The sequence below is a fragment of the Pseudomassariella vexata genome (assembly GCF_002105095.1).
Source record: "Pseudomassariella vexata strain CBS 129021 chromosome Unknown BCR38scaffold_9, whole genome shotgun sequence".
NCBI classification, from domain to species: Eukaryota; Fungi; Ascomycota; class Sordariomycetes; order Amphisphaeriales; family Pseudomassariaceae; genus Pseudomassariella; species Pseudomassariella vexata.
The window spans coordinates 1,579,837-1,594,018 of NW_024467964.1; the positions used below are offsets into that span (position 1 = coordinate 1,579,837).

At 48.9% G+C, this 14,182-nt stretch overlaps 5 protein-coding genes across 5 annotated transcripts; 2 read left to right on the forward strand and 3 right to left on the reverse strand.

Moving 5' to 3' along the window:
* Positions 1-364: 364 nt before the first annotated feature.
* On the reverse strand, positions 365-1,414 carry BCR38DRAFT_241028 (Golgi apparatus membrane protein TVP18). Its single transcript, XM_040854387.1, has 4 exons — positions 1,286-1,414; positions 1,209-1,224; positions 919-1,014; positions 365-849 (listed from the first exon to the last, which is right to left on the reverse strand). Exons 1-4 carry the CDS (start codon positions 1,320-1,322, stop codon positions 549-551), a joined length of 450 nt encoding a protein of 149 aa, XP_040714326.1. The 5' UTR covers positions 1,323-1,414; the 3' UTR covers positions 365-548.
* Positions 1,415-2,457: 1,043 nt separating this feature from the next.
* Positions 2,458-3,633, reverse strand: BCR38DRAFT_438839 (uncharacterized protein). Its single transcript, XM_040860594.1, has 6 exons — positions 3,450-3,633; positions 3,320-3,337; positions 3,155-3,219; positions 3,023-3,094; positions 2,868-2,966; positions 2,458-2,809 (listed from the first exon to the last, which is right to left on the reverse strand). The coding sequence occupies exons 1-6, from the start codon at positions 3,457-3,459 to the stop codon at positions 2,702-2,704; spliced, it is 372 nt and encodes a 123-aa protein (XP_040714327.1). The 5' UTR covers positions 3,460-3,633; the 3' UTR covers positions 2,458-2,701.
* A 583-nt stretch (positions 3,634-4,216) lies between these two features.
* BCR38DRAFT_347050 (uncharacterized protein) lies at positions 4,217-7,543 on the forward strand (the record flags this gene model as incomplete). The annotated part of the gene is made up of 8 exons (XM_040856304.1): positions 4,217-4,934; positions 5,019-5,068; positions 5,117-5,891; positions 5,944-6,304; positions 6,375-6,775; positions 6,829-6,950; positions 7,007-7,264; positions 7,316-7,543. The coding sequence occupies 8 exons, from the start codon at positions 4,217-4,219 to the stop codon at positions 7,541-7,543; spliced, it is 2,913 nt and encodes a 970-aa protein (XP_040714328.1).
* A 1,173-nt stretch (positions 7,544-8,716) lies between these two features.
* On the reverse strand, positions 8,717-12,950 carry BCR38DRAFT_372382 (uncharacterized protein). Its single transcript, XM_040857298.1, has 2 exons — positions 12,136-12,950; positions 8,717-12,064 (listed from the first exon to the last, which is right to left on the reverse strand). The coding sequence occupies exons 1-2, from the start codon at positions 12,597-12,599 to the stop codon at positions 9,082-9,084; spliced, it is 3,447 nt and encodes a 1,148-aa protein (XP_040714329.1). The 5' UTR covers positions 12,600-12,950; the 3' UTR covers positions 8,717-9,081.
* Positions 12,951-13,171: 221 nt separating this feature from the next.
* On the forward strand, positions 13,172-14,048 carry BCR38DRAFT_438845 (uncharacterized protein). The gene is made up of 2 exons (XM_040860595.1): positions 13,172-13,413; positions 13,684-14,048. The coding sequence occupies exons 1-2, from the start codon at positions 13,277-13,279 to the stop codon at positions 13,763-13,765; spliced, it is 219 nt and encodes a 72-aa protein (XP_040714330.1). The 5' UTR covers positions 13,172-13,276; the 3' UTR covers positions 13,766-14,048.
* Positions 14,049-14,182: the final 134 nt, after the last annotated feature.

Here is a 14,182-nt window from a genome sequence, read left to right on the forward strand (position 1 = left end):
CTATCCAGTTGATGGTGTAGTGTCCGGGTTCTATTGGATACCCATTATCAGTGGTACAGCCTGGAGATGCGTCGATCGGGGTGCATGTTATCCCGTTCAACGAATTGTCAGCATCTCGCTGTACGGGTTGGATGTGTTAGTGAAGCACGCAAAATTTGAGTCCTTCCACGTAACATTTTGACGAGCAACATCTCTCAGAGACGACACAATGTAACAGCAACTTGTTCGATTCAGAAATACCAGGTATTTCCTAAGCCGATACAGAAAGAAAAGACTCGCAAAGCAGCCATCCAGCCTACATTCCAATACGCCATACCCCAAAGCCGAAAATATGCTGAAACCTGCAATTTTCCTCGGCACAGAAGTCTGAACTCCAAGGCCTCGTGATCTAAACCCATCTTCCTCCCAGGTCCTAGTATCCGCATCACGGCACCTGCACACATGTTCAACCACTCTTGTCCTGTACCCGCCATCATGCGCGGTTTTCCCTCCCAAATTCGTTAACGAGCCTGTTCTTTCGCTGGTGTTGATACCTCTGGCGCACAGAGTTATACGATCATCTGCGCGACTCCTTGCCCGCCCAAGGTCTTACTTCCAACAAAGGCTTGGCCCTTGACGCCAGCAAGTAGGTAGCAAATAGCGGTGGCCGTCAACAAGATAGCGGCGGCGATCAAGCTGCTGGCACCACCAGTGATGCTCAGCCATTGGATGAGACCCATGACGCCGTAAGTAGCGGCGCGCATGTAGTTCGTCGAGACCTTGCGAATGGTGGCGTCAAAGCTTGCCGATGTGGGGCAGATTCGGAGGAGCAGAGGAACCTCAATGAAGAGGATGATAAATGAGGATACCCTGGTTCGATAGAGTTAGATGGTAAAAAGGCAAATATGTAGTTCTGGGGAGGGCGCGCTGGGCACTTACAGGCAGATGACACTGAAGATGATGAGAAGCACTCTCACGGTGAAGATGTTGGCAATGCCAAGCGCAAAGCAGAGGATCATGGACAGGATACCAAACCTGGGCAAGAAATATGTCAGTTGTATCTCTTTGCGATATCGCGCCTTTGCTCATAGGCATGCCAGTCAATAGAATGGGTATCGATCGTACGGGCCTTGACACTTGGGCTGTCTTGGGTCTATTGAAGCCAAAGGCATCGTGAGGCAGTGTCGCTACGCTTAAGGAAGAATGCAAAGCAATTCAGGGAGCTTTACCATTGTCCGTAGATGCCTAGGTGCAGCGTTGTTAGCTCGAGTACGCGTATGGTATGGCTTCGTGCAGTACCACTCACTAAAGTTCCTTGTCGCGAATTCCTCCTTCAGAGTCATTTTGGCAGTTAGATTAGTCGTTGAGTGTCCCAGTTGATCGTCGGCGATGCTCTGGAGACGGTAAATAGCACCAACGGATATCGAAGGTGGAAAGTTGAATTGGGGCCTGGAAGCTTCCGGCTGAACCGTGAATGCTGGATGCCAATCGGTGGATCGTTGTGGCAGTTGATAAATAGCACTGCTGATCAAGAAAATCTAGTTGAGGATGTGAATACGACGATGTTTGAGGGATTGTTCGTTTGTTCGTGGCGGCGAAGTGGTGCAGTCTTTGGGTTGTTGACAGTGACCAGATCTCCGAATGAGCTTTTGTGGATCTTGTGGTTGAGCGTCGTCAAAGCCGCTGACCGAAGCAATTGGTCCCAGACGCGGTAGCCTCCTTTGATGATCGGACCCTGGCTAGCCGGGGAAGCGACGACTGAAGAATTGCGCAAGGGCCACCCAAACTGTTCCATGAGCCTCGAAGAATGCTAGACTCCAGTCACCCACCAACTTGACCAACAACTTCCTGGTGTATTAAACCAGCAATCCTGACGGTTGCACCAACTCTCTGTCACTCCGGATCGCTTCCTTATGTGTAGAATTTCCTGAGGTTGGCTATGACCAACAAGCGGTCTTACAACTTGTTATTTCTTCAAATCCGGTCAGCCAGTGCCAACTTCGGCCTCATGTTGCAAGTCCGCACGAATCCTTGATTCGAAACAATCTTCTGAACATCCCAACTTATTTTTTTGGGAACGGAAGAAGTGTTGTTTGATTGGTTAACTGCGAATCTGGGGTTTTTGGTACTTACAGCGTGTGCTGGTATCGTCAATCCGGCACGTCTCTGCTCTTCTCTCTTCCAATATTGATGGTCCGTTACCATATGACGAGTGGGACAAGAGGAGCTGCGTAAGAAGTATATCCAAGGATCTGAAACAGCTTCAATATAAACGCTTCATGATATTTGGGAAGTTGCGAGGGGTTAAAAGTACTCAGGCACCGAAATTTTATCTTAATAGAGAGACCGGTTGTATTTTTTCGCAGCAGCCTAATTGCTACACTGCCATTGCGTGCTACCTTACGCGTACACATGGCTGTGCCGAATCTGAGCGCTTGAGCCAAGAGCGACTATGTCAAGCATCGACAAGGAAGCGAGCACTGCAAACACCGCCGCAGTCGGCGTATTTTGATTGTTGTAAATTCATAAGCCTGGTTGACGAATCGTTATTGATCACACTACTTGCTTTGCCCTTCATATCGAACACAGCTTCTGGTAGTCAAGTCTGGGCCTTCTCCCGTCTATAGCGATTCCCTCCAAGTACACCACCGGCTCGAAATCTCAGCATCTGTCATCTCTATGTGCTCTATCCATCCACCAAGGAAGAAGCCGGCGGAACCCTTTAACCGTAAACCAGCTTGAAGATGTCGTTGAAGACGTAGTAGGAGCCACCCTCAGCCACCAGATGGAAGGTCTGGGTATAGTTCATCGGCCGCTGCTCCTCGTCCACCTAAGGCAGGCAAATTCAGAAGGATGCCAAGAGTATATCAACAAGGGAATGAACTTACCAGAAGCTGTCCAGTCACCAGCACCAAAACACCACCGTTGACGCTGGGCTGGGCGTCCAATGTGGCGACCTGGTGCTTGACCTTCTCGAAGGGCAAGCCCTGTCACCATGTCGTTAGAAACACCTAATATATTGGATCCGTGCGCTGTTCCTTACAGACAGCTTTTCAACAATGCTGTTCACGCCAAGGACAGCGGAAGACTCGAAGGTCAGCATAGAGCCATCACGCTGTGTTACACCATGTCAGTAATCTGCAGGGGCTGTACGTTACGTCTAGGGTATACCTACATAGAGGGCGCTGAGCGCCTTGCGGTCTTGGTCGAATTGGGAGTAGTAGAAGGTGACGAATTGCTCTATTCGTAGAGAAGGGTCAGCGGGCCATTGACAACGTGCAGCGCGGAGGGCTGGGGTTTTCTATGAACTACGGATGAGTCAAATAACGGCAGTACTGACTCGCAATGTCCTCGAAGTCTGTAAAGATATTAGCACCTCTTCATGGCAAATGCCGCCGGTAGCTGAAGCAGAGTGACGTTGGGCGCGAAGGTGGATGCGCCGGTAAAGTATGCGCCCCGGAGAAACTCACTTCCTGCCATCTTGACTGTGTTGAGTGTTGCACTCGTGGAGTTAGAGGTTCGTTTTCGATAGAGGGAGATGCTTGCTGAGGGGTCGGATGCTTGCTTGTTGATAACGAGGCAAGATTTCTTGATGCGAGCTTTTGATGATGAGGCTGTTGTTGCTGGGCTGGGAAGAGGGGCAGCCAAATTTCCTCCAACGTTGTTGCGGCGGAACTGATTGGCGGGGTAATAGCCTCATTTAATGCATGAATCCGCTTCAGAGATTGACGCGGCCATTCACTTAAATTTGCTTATGTAACATATTCTCCCGCATTCGTACCCAGTTCATTGGAAGTTGTGGCATCCAAGTTGCAGCAAAGCCTATGTGTCATGAGAAAGTGCCACACAATTCGTAAGAACAAGCTTGCGTGACCTGGCGCTATCGTGGACCAAGAAAACAGAGGCTTGAAGGACAACCGGAAGGAAGGTCTTCCTCGCCCTTCAAAGACCTCAAACTATTTCCACTACTGAATGAGATACAGCGCGGCATATGATTGGCTGCATCATGGCAACAGCCAATATCAACACTATATCAACGGGGATGACAACCGGGGGCGACAACTCTAGAGATGGCAATTTTCAGAATATGGTTTCTATCGATAGCGGATTACCACACCTTCGACGTCGAAGTCCTAGAAACCACGCGCGGCAGGCTTCAGTTGGCTCCTTGGACCGCATATTCGACACTCGCAGAGGTCCCAAGGAGAGAAAAGCTGCCGCCGAGCCCGAGACTAAGATGCCTGCCCTGCCCTCATATGGGGTCTACGAATTACGAGATGGCTTCTTCGATGCTGTCTTCTATCCTCCGGCCGAAGTCGACATGGACGAGCTAATGATCCACGCTGAGTTGACCTTGCCTTATGCATTTCGAAAACAGCACCCATTGTCGTTGAAGACCTTCTTTCCAAAACAGTGGCATGAGATCAAGGGCGTCTATCGCCGAGTCACGACCACGAGGGCTGGAATTAAACTTCTCAAATCCTTCCTTGCCTTCTTCATTGCTTATGTCTTGTGTCTTGTGCCATCCGTCCGAGCCTGGCTCGGCCGGTACAGTTACATCATGGTAATCTCGCCTATCATAAATCATTCTGGAAGAAGTTTTGGTGCTCAAGTGGAAGGAGCCGTCTTCACCATTGTCGGCACTGCAACGGGACTTGGTTGGGGCGCGTTCGGCCTGTGGCTGTCAACGATCACCACTACTGCTCAAGTCGGATTTGGTGGCATTCTGGCGACTTTCTTGTGTCTCTATATCTTCTTCATCGCCTGCCTTCGTTCATACTATATACGCACGTACCAGGGAATCATCTGCGCTGGTATTTCCATTATCTACACATGTTTGGCAGAAGTCTCCAGGTCCGAAGTATCGTGGTCGAAACTATTTGCCTACGGGATTCCTTGGGTTCTGGGGCAAGCTATAGCTCTAGTTCCTTGCGTTCTGATTGCTCCAGATGCCGGTGAGTTACTCAACGAGGGACGCATACAATTTTGTCTCCTTTTCCTCCTGACGTGGCTGCGGACTAATCATGTGTCGTGAAAAGGAGCCCGCCCATTGGCAGTGTCGTTGCATAATGCATTTGCAGTTATGTCGGTATGTTGAAAAGGGTGTTTTCGGCGCGAACTGAACTGACCATCTCAGGATGGCCTCGTTATATCCCGGCCTGATAGTCTCATCATTCGTCGAAGGCTAGCACAGACCTTTATCGACTTATCACAGGCGTATCGGGATCTGGTCATCGACTTCTCCATCACATTCTTTGATCCAAAAGACGTCCTTCACCTGAGAAATCTCATGCAGGGTGTCGTCCGCACCTTGTTAAGTGTCAAGGATGAGACCCGGCTATTCAAAAACTTCACTTCAACGACCACGCATGTGCAGGAGAGCTCACATCTCGAAGACTTCGTTGTCGACATAGGGCAAAAGCTCGAGACACAAGAGACATCTCAAGCGAAGGAGATGCTACAGTTTGTGGCTGGTAATCTGGCTGAGCCTACGGAAGCCCTCATCTTGGCTATGAAATACTCATTGCAGAGTTGTGACGCGGTGCTCATGGAAATGTGCGGACATCGCCAATACTTGGGACCTTCTGACGATGTTTCGAACGACGTAACGGGTTCTTTAGTGAAGCTTCGACGCCGAATCATCGCATTCGGCTCTGTCCAGGAGAGTGTTTTGAACAGCAACAAGCTACCAGAAGCCTACGCCGAGCACCCAGAAGTTGTAAAAATATTCGCCTTTTGTCGTTCGGTACACCAGGCTGCCTTATCAGTGGAAACCTTGCTTGTCAAGGTAAACGAAATGCAGCAGAGACAACCAAAGTATCCAAAATTTCATCTACCTTCGTACCCCTTGTGGAAGTCCCTCCACCGGACGAACCGTCAGGTTCGACATGATCGTGGTGGTTTGACAGCAGGTAAAGAATTTTATATTCGCAAAACTTTCCACCGTCTAATCAAGAGCTACAGGTTCATACTTTAGGAGCTTCAGTGACATATCAGAACTCATCCAGAAAATCAAGTCAAAGGAGTTCCAGCCACTACCGCGGAAATATGAGAACCAGGATGAAAAACACGAAACCGGTTACGCAACAATGACTGCAGCGGAGCTAGAAGACGACGAGCCAGGCACCAAAAAGGCAAGATTTGGACATTCCATTTGGAATATACTACACCGAGGGCAAGGATTTGAGACTCGGTTCGCGCTAAAGACAACTGCTGTCACATCTCTGCTCGCCATACCCGCCTGGTTGTCCGGCAGCACCTTGTGGTGGGATGAGTACGAAATTTGGTGGGCGGTTGTCATGGCTTGGTTGATCATGGCGCCTCGGTGAGTCTTTGGCACTTACTCTCGTTGCTGGGTTTGCTTCAGCCTCTCTAACTCGTACTGAATTGCTCAGTGTCGGTGGAAACATTCAAGACCTCTTCACACGGGCAATATGTGCTGTTCTTGGCTCTGTTTGGGGAGGTCTGGCATATACCACAAGGGACGGTAATCCATTTGTTACTTCCGTATTCGCCCTCATATTCATGATCCCCATGGTTTACCGATTTACACAAAGTACACACCCAAGATCTGGGTTGGTAGGGTGTATAACTTTTACCGTTGTCTCTCTGGCGGAAGACTCGGCGGATTACCAAACATCTCCCGTAATTGTGGCTGTAACAAGAGGAGGCGCTATGGCGGTGGGTGTCATTGCTTCAATTGTGGTCAACTGGGTCTTATGGCCTTTTGTTGCTCGTCACGATTTGCGCAAAGCAATTTCGGCCATGATTTTCAATTGCAGCATCGTTTATAGGAGTAAGCACTCCCGTCTATTGCATTTGGTCAAACATAATTTGACATCGCTACAGGCATCGTGTCCAAGTACGTGTACTACGAAGAAGGTCATGCCCCAACAAAAGAAGACATTGAAGCATCAGAGATTCTAGAAGGGCGTCTCCGTGAGGGTTTTGTCCGACTCAGGCAACTTTTGGTAAAAAAAGCATGCCCTCACCATTGAACATTTTCACAAAACTGACAAGGCCCCAGGGATTGACAAGGCATGAGATCCGCCTGCGTTCGCCTTTCGACCCCCTTCCGTACTCGGCTCTGATCGACGCCTGCGAGCGCTTCTTCGAGCACGTAGTTACGGTGCGACAGTCGTCGTTGTTTTACCACCCACACTTCATCAGAGACAACACCGAGGCCGCAGCACGACTACTGGGCTACCGACGTGATGCTATTGCCACCATGTTGACGAACCTGTACGTTCTTTCTGGGGCTTTGAGGGCTGATCGAAAAGTACCCGTAAGTGTGCCAGCTCAACGATCCCAAGTGAGGTATTCTGACGAGTAATAGAAATACCTCCCTAACGTGGCCGCAGCGCGCAGAGAACTACTTGATCAGATGAAGGCGCTCGAGATTGAATTGGCGGCTGGGTCCAAGTTTTCTGCCAACATGAAGGCGGGGGAAAGGAAATGGGCACAAATCTATAGCTACTCATACAATGAGAGTTTGACGGGCTGTGTGGAGCAACTGGGGGAACTCGAGAAGTATACCAAAGTTATCGTTGGAGGACAGGGGTAAGTCGTAAAGCGAGTTCATGGTGAGAAGAGAAACTAGAATTTGGCAACTAACTCGTTATAGCTTTGACGATGGCTTTTGTCATGCGGAATAGTGCAAATACGAGCGTTGCGTTAAAACATCAAGGGACAAAGTCAGAATTTTGACTTTAGGCTGGTTCGTGACCTTCAGGAGCGCCAGGCAGGATGGGGATTAAGGTGTCTATGAAGTGTAGAAATTGACTTCATGTTACGTGCCCTAGGCATACCGGCTGTATGCCGGGTGGAGCGCTTAGTCCAACTGCCTATAGATAGCCCTTCCGTAGCTGCAAATTCCTGGGAGCTAGTCCCGTCATCATCACCATCACCAGTACAACTATCGTGCCTGTATTGCCCAGATTTAATGAGCCTATGATGATTCAGGTTTATAGAGTTAGGGTAGAATTGATAGCCTTGCTGTTGTCCAACATGCGCAGATTAGTTACGATACACCACATTGCATAAGTAACATATTACTCTCTCTACCTTGTCCTTCTACATATATCTAAGGTCCATCTTCTTAAACAAAGGTAGTTAAAGTTTCATACTCCATCACCAGTCTATTATCCCAACCGTGCCACTCTTTTCTTGTTTTACCTGATGATAAACATCTAACGTAAATATATTTAGTACGCCTGAGTCATTGTGCTTATCTGCTGTAATCATAAAAAGTTTTCCTTGTAGAACGTCTCTTTACTAAAAACAAGATAGTGCTATTTCCCGTGCGGTAGATGTAGTTTTTGAGAAATTTGGCCTAACAAAAGGGGATAGAAGTCGGGAACCGACTCGAGAAAGGCAGAAACCGCGAGGTATAACTGGATGTGAAGGCGAAGGCGTGAGGCATACCTCATAGGTGAAATCTTCCATAATCACTCCTGGTCCTCCTTGAATTTGAGATACAAAGTTGATGAACAATCATGTCGTTGGCTGGTACCTTCGAACACCAGCTGAAAACGAGATATATACTGGGGGACGCCTGAGATCATTCGGCTCCCAATCGCTAATCATGATATTAGGAATATGGCTGTCACGTATTAAGGGCCAAGGAACAACGAGACTTAACTACAGTTTGTACCCTCAATTATCCCCATGTTCTTTATGGAATACGGAGGCATGACTGCGTCGTATTCAACAGTTTAGTTTAGAATATCTTTGGAGGGTGCGTTTATTCGCTACTGACCAGTGTCGAAGGTGAACTGTCTATTCAAATTCAAGTTCCCCTACTAGTACCGTCTCGCCGTCTCAGAGTAGCTATTCCACACTTATATACATTGGTACTTTCGCAGATACATAAGCAAGTCCCAAGCATGGTCGTGTCAAAAGTACTCTCTATTCAGTACCCACGCTGGTGCAGTGATTATCAGCAAAGCCGCTTATGCAACTCATCTAGTACCATACGTTCATGACACTACCTGCCACCAAAGCATGCATTGCTTCATATCTCGTTTAGTGGGAAACGTCAAATCACATCTCCTTCCTTCATTGTCATATCAAACCAAGTCCCACTCAGCATTTCCTCTCAACCTAACTCAAATCAAATCCGGCTCCTGATTGAATGGCGTACAAGAGTTTCTCCTTCAGCCTCGGGGCAGTAGAATAACGTGGAAGCTTGAGCAGGTTGACACACGTGCTAGTACTGGGCAGCCTCTCCTCGTCATCTCCAGAATCTCTGATACTGAAAGCCGGACTCAGCTGTGCGAAGCCTAACAGCGGGGCTCTCGGCGTCGACGTAACATACTTAAGCACATCTCTGCGCTCTTCGTCCTTGAGGGAATGCATTACTTGCCAGAACAGCTGCACCGTAGGGTGCTCCAGCCCGTCATCGCCAATGGTGTAGACGCCTGAGTATTCGGTGTGGCGGCGTAAGTCGTCAATGTCGATCTCGGAGCTGTCACCTCCCACAAGGCGTTGTAGCTCGAGGGGATTGAACATAGAGAGCCACGAGGGATTGATCATGCTTCCGAGGCCACGAAGGAATGCCCTGTTCTGGCGGATGAGCTGCTGTACTAGACGGTAGTGTACGACAGCAGCGATGTAGAGAGGGCGATCTTTGTTGGTGACAGGTATATTTTCGCCGTCCTTGCGGAGGGGCCGTGTGATCGTCTTTACTTGCTTCGTTATCGGGTGAACATATTGGTCCGTGACCGCAAAGTCAAGTGAGAGATCAGCGACATCGCCGGTGTAATTCTTAAGGCTGACGAGGCCCTTGTACAGTTCCGGGTCCAATTCTCTTAGATCGTACAAGTTTGCTTTAGATTCTGTCGACGAACTGATGCCGGAAGATGACCACTTCTGTAGAAAGAAGTTGGCGAAGGCCACATCAATTAGTATACCCTCGTACATGCATTTTCCGACGATTCGCCCCAGGAATTCGTAGTTTTTACCCAAGTCCTGCAGCACCTTGAGGTAGTCTGGACTACCCTCTGCGCAGTTACGACTAATCGCCATCTCTTTGATCTCATCGAATGCGGTCGGATTGGGGTACAAGAGGTTTTGGCTGTTGGCCGTGAACAGCCGATGACTAGTATAGAATGCTTCGTCAATGATGCTTGTGAGGAACTCCTTGGTGACGCCTCCGCCATCGATACCAGCCTCCTGCTGGTCAAACTGATCAATGAATGTGATCTGGATGGGCTCCTTCAACCCTTCCCCCAAGTTGTAGAACTGATTAAAGGCGTCCGAAAAGACCTGCCCACGCTTGATCCTGGCGCTGTGCCGGCTAAGGATATCTTGGCCTCTAGCCGAGGGGCCACCAAAGGCATCGCCGTTGTTCATGACTGACAGGCGCCATCTGTCGGGATCCACATTGCCTCCCCTCCTCTTCATCTTGTCTAAATGTACAAACTGCCGGAAGATCTGTACTCGTACGTCGAAAGGAATTGCAAAGGGCATGTTCCGGAGGATCTCGAGTTTGGGCCCCACCTGTGCGAGTAGCTGTTCTCTTTGAACTCTACGCAAATGGCGCTGCTTCTCAATTTGGGCCGCGCGAGATAATCTCTGGCCGGCAGAAGTGTGGTAGGGATTGGTGCCGTACACATCGGGGTCGAGTAACTCCACGTCTTCATCTTCGGCTTCATCCTTCTTCTGCTCTTCAAGTATAACAGCAGAGATGAAGCCGTCCATCTCGAACTTGGACGTCATCAGCCAGAAGTCCTTGGACAAGTACGGACGACGAGAGTCTCGGTCATATAAGGATCGCATGGTTGCGGTTGCCAAAGCTCTCAGCGAAAGGGCATCCATTCCAATAATGCCGGCAAACGAAGGCACTTGCAGCTTCTGAACTGCCTTGTCGAGATGAGACTTGGAAGAGCTTAACACGCCCATGAGACCTTTCAGTCCCGTTGGTCTCGAAGAAGGCATAATAACAGGGAGGTTATAATAGAGCGGAAAGGTTAAGTTTTTCAGGAAATTGGCGAGTTGCCTCAGCTCGTGAAGGGCGAGCCCACTCGAGCGGATACGCGTGACGGCTGGACTCTGCTCGGAAGTGATATGATTTTCCGAGGGCAGGAAATCTTCGTCGTCAGTGACTCTCAGAAGGAAATTGTACAGCTCAACAAAGAGCAGGATTATTCGCCATTGATGATCGAGCGTTGGGCCAGACTTTACCAGGTCCCTAACTAGTGACACATTGTGTTGAGTATGCGTTTGAGATAAGGCGGTGAAGATTTCGGTTCTTGACGCTGCCTCCCAGAAATACTTGACCGCCGGTAGAGTGGTGGCATCGAACCTATCTGTGGCAATGTCACCCTGGAAGAGGTGCATTTTAATGTCATCACCATGTGTCGGAAAACATTTCAGAAGGATTAGTGTGTATCCTGCCAAGAGACTCGCATCATCCGACATGCGTGCCGTTGCTATAGCCGTGGAGGTGAATCTGCTCAGTAGCTCGGAAATTCCATCTTCATCGACAAGGAATTCCAACTGTGCGGTGACATAAGGCGGCAGAGGACTTGCGTTTGAGAAGTACAAATCCTCCGACTCGTCATCAGATGAGTCCTCATCTCCATCGACTTGACTGACAAAACGCATATGGATGTCCGGAGCAAGCATGGACAACTGCAGATACAACGCTTCGAGATGCGCAGAGCCTCGAGATGTTGGTAAAGCACGATTCAGTGCGATGAAATGGGCTAGAAGCCACAGCAGATCATCCTTAGAGGTTTTCTTGATACGGTCTTGCTGAGAGAAGAGATATATGATGCCCTGAGACAAGGCCTGCAGCTCCAAAAATCTTGTAACCTGATCAGGACTTGACTCTAGGAACGACAGGTTCGACGAGGTCAAGAAGTAAAGGGCGAAGGCCTCATATGCTTCAGGATTTCGGTCTGCCAGGGGTGCGGTAACAACCTCAGCTAGATGTGTGTCAGATCCGTCATTGGCACTTTGTTGACCATATTTCGACAACAGTTTGTAGAGTCGGCCCAAGATAGGTGTGGCGGATGATGGACACCTCTTAATGACCGCGACCAACAGGTCCAAGAGATGGGGGGAGGAGCCGATGGGGCGTCTGTGCAATGAGTAAGAGGTGGTCAGTCATTCTGGTTCTGTGGTATCACCATGTAACGCTCCACAGCTTACCTTTCCAGAGCTATTACCAGTAAAGGTGCAAGATTATTCCACTGGGGAGTCTCTGCAAGAGCCGATGTGGCTCCGGCGAGCGAAAGAACAAAGTGGTCCAGTCTCGACTGATCTGCAGGATTGGAAGGGTCGAACATGGCCAGTAGGAGAGCCAGGGCCTTCTTGGCAGTATCTGGATCAGACATGTCATCCAGCCCATTCATAAGATCCCACTCTTGACGGTGTCTTTGTTTGGTCTGTCTGCGCTCTCTGTGCCCTCGCCATACTCTCTGAATCCGCTGTGCAGCCACGAGCTCGTTACGCTCTCTCTGCCGCTTCTCACGTTCGGCTTGGGCGTTAGCAACTGTCTGAGAGGCGCCCGAGGGAGCCGGTGTCCAGCCCGAGTTTGCCCATGGGTTTGTGTTCTGGCCGCTCAGGTTCACGTTTCTCGGCCGTCTCGAGTTGCCGCTGAAGGTGTGATACATGATGAAGTCTTCCTGGCTGCCGTCACGGCAGCCTTTGGGACTAGGTCGAATCGTATATGCTTCGATCACAGGAATTTCGGGATACTCCTAAGTCGATGCGGTTGATTAGGAGAGGATGGCAGAACAGAATCGGCGCCAATGTTGGTGTCGATGTGGATGGGGGAATCGCGGGGTGAACAACCAGTCCTTTTTCAGGTTACTCCTCAAGGAGCCCTCTCTGAATAATAGTATACATGAATCAACGTAAGCGGCAAACAAAGATTCTATTGCCAGTGATGTTGAACTTTGGAGGGTTTGCGTAGCCTGAGAAATGCGCATTTGAGCAGCTCTTCAGCAAGATTTATCGGTCAGCTTGTCTTCATGTTCCGGCGCCTTCCATACCTCCCCACTTGAGCACTTGTACCCTTGGGGCTCACCTGGACTTGCTGTACCGCACTGACCACAAGGATTAGTTGCATTTCACTGGCCTATGGCGTCAGACCTAGCCTGGGGTAGCTCCCCACATCGTCTCTATCTCCAAGATAAGAAACACCGGCTTGCATCCAGGAATTTACATAGCTGTAATTCATGACTTCACATCAGCACATTTGTGTTGAGCACATAGCATTCAAGTGTGGATAGCTCTCACGTTTCCCTATCCCATTTTGGCTTCATTAGAAACTTTGAAAACTCTAATTATGGATTTGCTTCATTTGCTGCCAATGGCTATAATTATGTTTCTTAGCTATATTTGGCCGAGTCTGGCATACTGGCATTTACTTGGCTGTCAGATAACAGCTGTTCCTGTCGTGATCCTCCGAAGGGCCATTAATATGTAAGTATCTTGCCCAACTGGAATACCAGCACATTGCTGCCCTCAGAAGACTCGATGTTACAATTTGCAATATTTAATATACCTTCAGTTTTGAACCATGAATATTTGTATTGGAAATGAAGTGGCTCAACCAAAGTTGCACCAGTGCTTCACAATTTGTCTGCTCAAAGTATCGCAATAATAATGATTTCCTAATCCAGCTTTTGCAATATCTTAAGACCTGAAGCAATTAGAACTGATGTTCAACTAAAAATTAATTTCGATTATTAGTTTGCCTCCTTGTCACGACGAACCTCTGGCCCCAGCCCTCGAACCCTCAAGTCAGAAAAGTTTAACCTCTCAGAGGGATTGAGCAGCACAGGAAGAAGCTCGACTTTTAAGGCAGTTTTTCTATGTCAATAGAATAGCTATAAATGACTGTCAAAGTGAGCACAAATTACCATGACCTCCATGTCAAGCATCTGAGCCATAAAAAATAGGCACCACAAGAAAAAGATAATGAGCAAGCATGACAAAGAGATTTTTGGACTCATTCTTTGCTCCAAGCCACTGGCTGCTTTGGGCATGTTAGTCAACAGGCTGTCTGACAAATGAAGTCTACCTTGGTTTGGTACGCGTAGGCTGAGGCAAGAGGCAACCTCGTTTCAAGTACACATAGATGAATTCATGAGCATCTTAGTCATCGGAAATGGCAACAGTAGTTGCCGCTGCAGCAAACGAACCTCCAATAAGCATTGATGCACAGCAAATAAGCCGAATCGATACTTGT